Here is a 6562-nt window from a genome sequence, read left to right as displayed (position 1 = left end):
TTTAGGCGTTCTCACTAGACATAAGGGACATATAGATTTCTTCATAGAAAGTGCTGACGTACGGTTTTTACGCACGAGTTTGTTTTCACAAAACGAACGAGTTTTGTGAAAAAAGCTTGTGCGTAAATACCATACAAAAGCACTTTCCATGATGAAGTTTGTTTTTATTATATACTACATATATGTTATTTGCCAGCTGGGAGGTCCGTATAGCGAAAAACTATGACCGAGGTCTTGAAAATGCTTTTTCGAGACCTCGGTCACATTTCTTCGCTATAGTATAGGGAAGATCTCTGTTTACAAACATTGCTTTTCTTATTCAAATATGCCAACCAAAGGAACAAAAGATTCTTTGTTTCGAAAGCCAATGAGGCTCTGGTTGGGACATTAATGACAATAGGTGACGTCAACCATATCTTCCCCATACGGACCGACCCTTAGCTGGTAAGTAACTTCTTTAGTGTTTTCCTCTCTCTCTCTCTCTCTCTCTCTCTCTCTCTCTCTCTCTCTCTCTCCGAAATCACTCTTTTAATTGTTGACTCACACCGCGCTTGATAGCAAATGCAGTAAGCGACTTACAGACTGTACGTTTCCAATAAAAACCTGTTTTGAAACACTCACTTTGTATGTAAACAGTTCGGTGTCAAAAAATGCAAATTAGAGCTAGGTCATTACACAAGTTCACGCAACCAGGGCTCGGATCCAGCCCGGGTTGGCGCGCAAGATAGATATTAAAATTCCGCCCGTTCCCAGAGCCAATCAGATTGTAGGATTCGCAGAATTCCGCCAGCTCGTGCATTGTGAAAAAAAAAAAAAAAAAAAAGAGATTTACTCACAGTTTTCTTCATACGAGATCCCGCTTTAAAAACTCAGATAGCCAATCACAGCAGCGAAATGGCTTTCTTGCACATGCACAAAGCGTTTCGTCCAATCAGAATTGACTTGTCAAAACATACCACTGAGTTCATTCAACAAGTTAATTCAAGCTCTCTTTGCGTAAGCCGTCAGAGCGAGAAAACTTTCGTTCCAAAAGTACACAAATACTGAAGCTTACACTTTCAGCAATGGCTCAAGGCTCCACAAAATTTAAGTATTTAGAAAGTCAATTGATGACTGTATTATCGATCCACAGAACAAAAATGCAAGAGCTAAGACGACGAGAGATGTGAAGCTACCCGTTGAATTTCTGAGAGTAAAACACGAGCAAAGAAATCCTGAAGACATCGAAGCTAAAGAATTGAACGAATATCTCTGCCATTTCATCTTTAATGTGAAGCGAAAAGACGGCAAAGACTTTGGACCTTCAAGTCTTCGAGGTCTTCTTTCAATTTTTTATCGGCATTGAAAGAAAAACACATCTATAAACGAATTAAACGCATATTTGACTCTTCAGACGAAGACAACAGTCCGCCTTTGACAAAGCAGATTTAGCTTCGTTGAAAAGCTAAATACTTACTTTTATCGAGCTTTTCTCCTTTTCATTATATTTCGGTCCGTATGAAATGCAGACTGGCAAAGATGGCCCCTCTCAGGTATCCGCTCCAATGAAAGTACACAATCTGACTCCCTAAAGATATAATCTACCTTCTTCAACGCAAATGCCTCCAAGGAAAAAGAAAAGAGGTGACCGTGGCTCAATGGAAGACGAACCAAGAAATTCGAAGAAATCCAACATGGCGGCCGAGGAAAATATTGATGTTGTAGAACCGAATGAAAGGCTCAAGGAACAAGAAGAGCCTAGCCTTTTTGAAATCAAGTCCCTTTTGGTCGACATTCAAATTCAAATAGCTGCTATTCTTACTGAAAATCATACGCTGAAGAAGGAAATCGAAGATTTAAAAGAATCTGCCAACTTCTACGGGAGAGAGCTTAAAGACTTGAAAGAGTCGTTGCAAAAAACGAAGGACGGAAACAAGGAATTGAAAAATACGCTAACCTCAACAAGGAATGAGCTAAAAACAACGAAGGAGAATCTTAGAAAGCAGACAGAAGAATCGGAAAGACAATGGGCACACCAAGATAATTTTGAACAGTACAGTAGGAAGAATTAGTTGGAAATTCACGGCATTCCACAAGATGCTTATCCTAGTACAGAGGCCGCGGTCATTAAAGTTGCCGAAGCCCTAAATATTACAGTAGAACCGAAGAATATCGAAATTTCACATAAGCTGAATCACGCCAGGGCCATAATTGTGAAATTTTGCAGTCATAAAGTGAAATCGAAACTGTACAAGGAACGTACCAAGCTAAAAGATGTCAAAATCTCAGATCTATTTCCTAGCTACCCTTCAAGTGGACAGCAACGGCAGCCTATTTTCATCAATGAAAACGTTACGGCTTATAGGCGAAGAATTGTAAAAGAAGCAAACAAACGAAGACAGGAGGGTACACTTTTCAGTGTGTGGACTTTAGATTGGAAGATTTACATTAAGACCTCGCCTGACGGCTCTCCTGTAAGAATATTTTCCGAAGAGGACCTAGATCACTTATAAATTGAAATAGCGAAACAATATACTGCATGACTGGAGAGGTCCGCCTTTCTTATCAACTAATAGACCTTATTCACGATAGCCGCCATGTTGGATTTGCTATTATCATGCAAATTAGTGACACACTTCTGATGGGGCAAGCAACGCAAGTTTGAGAGGTTATAACGAACATCTTACCTACACAAATGATTTGTTTCACGTTCACGTTCTCCGTGATCTAGTACGGATGCTCTAACCACTGAACTATGCTGTCACTGAGCTATGCTGTCAGTCGAAATTTGACTCTGTGGCTGCGTGATGCAGTTCGAGTCAAATACCGACATTTCAGCCTTGCTCACCATAGAGTCTCCAGTAGCTCAGTGGTTAGAGCATCCGTACTAGATCACGGAGGGTCGTGGGTTCGAATCCCATCTGGGGCTCGGATTTTTCCGAGTTCCCAGTGGGTTCATTTGTAACAACTTGTATTTGATATATGTTAACCATTGTCTCACATTCGCTCATATTTCGTTGGAGCTAAATTCTCAAAATGGTGGTCAATGAGGTAGATTTCAAACGTCCATTGAAGAGCGTCTCCGATAGTTTTAACCCTTTGGCTACTAGAGATTTGGCCGAAAAACACGTTTTGAAGCTAGTTGAGGGGTTTTTTGGTCACTGTCGTGCTGTTTAAGAGCTAAATCTCCCTACAAACCCGTTTCCAGGTTGTACACTCCGCGGCCTTTTCAGCCAGGTGCAAAATAAGCGCTTGCAAAGTTCGGGCATGCGCAGAAAACAAAATTTTTGGGTTTAAAAGTAGCACAACACTTTCGACTTTCACTTTTCGCTTTCTCTCCTTCCCTCTCTTTTCGCTTTCTTTGCCTCATTTTTTTCTTTATCTTGCTGGGCATTTGGTAGGCTTTATTTTGGTGGGAAGAGTTTCTGAGAAACCTTTCATCATCTTAGAATTAGGTGCTCAGAAAGGTAGGTGGGTAATGGAGCAAGCTTTTCATGGAGATTTTCAGGTCAGTCTTACATGGTTTTTTTGGCCGTTTCTCCAGTTTCCTTGACTGAATTGTGCTCATTCTGGTATAGTTTGAAAGATCTCTTCTCCCTGCACAAGTTAGTGGACAAAGCTGTTCCTGACCGTTAAAAGTGATGACATCACAAGGGGTAGATGGGACCGTGGATAAAGCTGGACGTATTTTGCCAGATAGTAATCAAAGGGTTAAGATACCTTGGCTTTATAGCATAGAAGTACTCTTTAAAGGAAAGGATGTATTTGCAAGCCTTCCAACCGGGTACGGCTCTGATCTTCATGGCAACACAGATCGTTGCTGATGAGCTGTTATTTTCCTCGATGTGTTCACATCTCAAATCTTCCAGGGCATTACGCTTTGCAGATTGTGCTTGAGAATGGCTAGGCTGGTCCGAGCAAGGCGTTGGGATTACATTGACTGGTAAGGAATAGCGGGAGACGTTTTCGAGTGGACAATCTTTTGAATAGTGCTATGTTCACCTCATGAAGAGCGCTTTCGTTTCTTTTGGGCTGACAACAATTCCTACAAATGTACGTCGAATCGATTTCCACTTTACACTCCATAGATAAAAATTCCGCTCGTACTTTAAATGAAAAAGTACCGTGCTCAAAGTACACACGAAGTCATCGTAAAATCTCTCACGGTGGTTCTCACGGTGTTGATGTGGAGAAATAAAAATAAAAGCCAATCAAAACTCGTTGTTTCAATGATGTAATGATCGATGGGTAATAACCAATCAAATCATTTTCCACACATTCCAGGAGAAATCACGTGGTATGGAACACGATTATCAACGGTAAATCACAGACGCTCCTCTCCGATTTTTTTTTCGGAGAGCGGGCGGCTGTACACAGGCTAGAGAAACAATTGAACAGGTGAAACTGGAATACCAAGAGGACAAATACGTAAGCTCCGCTCTAATGTGGGAGATGATTAAACTTAAGATTAGAGAAAAATCAATACGCTATGCTAAAAGTAAAAAGTCTAGAATGTTGCGAGAAGAGGAACAATTGGAGTCTTAAGTGAATAATCTACAAAAGGACAGTCATAGAAAACAGAAAAAAAGAGGACAAAGAAACAATCACAATTCAAAGAAAGTTAGATGGAAAAACAAGAGAGTTGGAGAAAATGATTGAGTATAAAACAAAAGGTGCCATCTTGAGATCAAAATGTAGGTGGCATAATGAAGGTGAAAATGAATACAAAGTACTTTTTAAACCAAGAAAACAGACATTACAAAACCAGTGTAATCACTCAACTCAAGGTGAGTGACACCGATTTCATCACTCCAGACAATGAAATTTTGAATGAATGCGAAACCTTTTATCGCAACATTTACAGCTCCAAAACAAATTCCCTTGATAGTAGCTACCTCTTTTTTGGCGCTACGGGTCTTCGATCCTTGGACCCTGAGGAAAAGGAAAAATGCGAAGGCCCCGTAAGACGGAATGCTTACAAGCACTAAAACAGGGAAAAAACGCCTGGGTCGGATGGGCTTCCTGCAGATTTTTATAAAGTTTTTTGGAACAATTTAGCCGATTGTTTAGTAAATTCGATCAATTATGCTTATCAGGTGAGGCAGTTTTCAGTTAGTCAGAAGCGAGGAATAATAAAAGTAATACCCAAAAATGACGCAGATCCATGTCTTGTTAAAAATTGGCGTCCGATAACACTCCTAAATACCGACTATAAATTGCGGTCAAGGCAATTGTGAATCGTCTTAAAATTGTGATCCCAAAGATAGTTAACAACGACCAAACTCAGTGGCTTTATTAAAGGCCGTTTTATTGGAGAGAATATAAGATTAATCGAGGGCATAATAAATTACACTGCTACCCAAAATATCCCTGGACAACTTCTTTTTCTGGATTTTGAAAAAGCCTTTGATACGGTGGAAAGGTCATTCATATGGAAAACACTAGAATCTTTTAACTTCGGTTCATCAATTAAAAATTGGATTAAGCTGTGTTACCAGAATATTGAAAGCTGCATCTTAAATAATGGATGGCAAGCGGCTATTTCACTTTAGAGGGAGGAGTTAGGCAGGGCTGCCCTTTGTCTCCCTAAATTTTTATTATTTGTGTGGAACTTTTGGCCGAAAAAATGAGACAAAATAACATTATTAAAGGAATATCGGTGCAGGGCGAAGAAATAAAAATCAGCCAGTTTGCTGACGACGCTACAATTATCCTAGACGGCCGCTCTAAAAAATCATTCACATCAGCTCTACAAGAGCAGTTTGGTTCTATCTCTGGTTTACGACTTAATAACAAGAAAACAGAAGTTTTGTGGATAGGTTCCAAGGCCGGATGCAGCGAAGTTTTTTCCACAGAAAAAAATCTTAACCCTTTGATTACTATCTGGCAAAATACGTCCAGCTTTATCCACGGTCCCATCTACCCCTTGTGACGTCATCACTTTTAACGGTCAGGAACACCTTTGTCCACTAACTTTTGCAGGGAGAAGAGATCTTTCAAACTATACCAGAATGAGCACAATTCAGTCAAGGAAACTGGAGAAACGGCCAAAAAAACCATGTAAGACTGACCTGAAAATCTCCATGAAAAGCTTGCTCCATTACCCACCTACCTTTCTGAGCACCTAATTCTAAGATGATGAAAGGTTTCTCAGAAACTCCTCCCACCAAAATAAAGCCTACCAAATGCCCAGCAAGTTCAAAAAAAAAATGAGGCAAAGAAAGCGAAAAGAGAGGGAAGGAGAGAAAGCGAAAAGTGAAAGTCGAAAGTGTTGTGCTACTTTTAAACCCAAAAATTTTGTTTTCTGCGCATGCCCGAACTTTGCAAGCGCTTATTTTGCACCTGGCTGAAAAGGCCGCGGAGTGTACAACCTGGAAACGGGTTTGTAGGGAGATTTAGCTCTTAAACAGCACGACAGTGACCAAAAAACCCCTCAACTAGCTTCAAAACGTGTTTTTCGGCCAAATCTCTAGTAGCCAAAGGGTTAAGTGGGTTAATAAAGTTAAATCCTTAGGAGTTTGATATCCACAGATTGTGAAGCAAGTATAAAAGCAAATTATGATGAAAAAATAGAAAAAGCACA

General features: G+C 40.2%; 1 protein-coding gene across 1 annotated transcript; it reads left to right on the top strand.

Annotated features, from left to right (window-relative positions):
* Positions 1–1598: 1598 nt before the first annotated feature.
* LOC137976984 (uncharacterized) lies at positions 1599–2051 on the top strand. Its single transcript, XM_068824295.1, has one exon. The coding sequence runs from the start codon at positions 1599–1601 to the stop codon at positions 2049–2051; it is 453 nt and encodes a 150-aa protein (XP_068680396.1).
* The last annotated feature ends 4511 nt before the right edge of the window (positions 2052–6562 follow it).

This window comes from Montipora foliosa, chromosome 11 (genome assembly GCF_036669935.1).
Source record: "Montipora foliosa isolate CH-2021 chromosome 11, ASM3666993v2, whole genome shotgun sequence".
NCBI classification, from domain to species: Eukaryota; Metazoa; Cnidaria; class Anthozoa; order Scleractinia; family Acroporidae; genus Montipora; species Montipora foliosa.
Note: the sequence above shows the minus strand (reverse complement) of the source record. Positions and strands in the feature narration are given on the sequence as shown.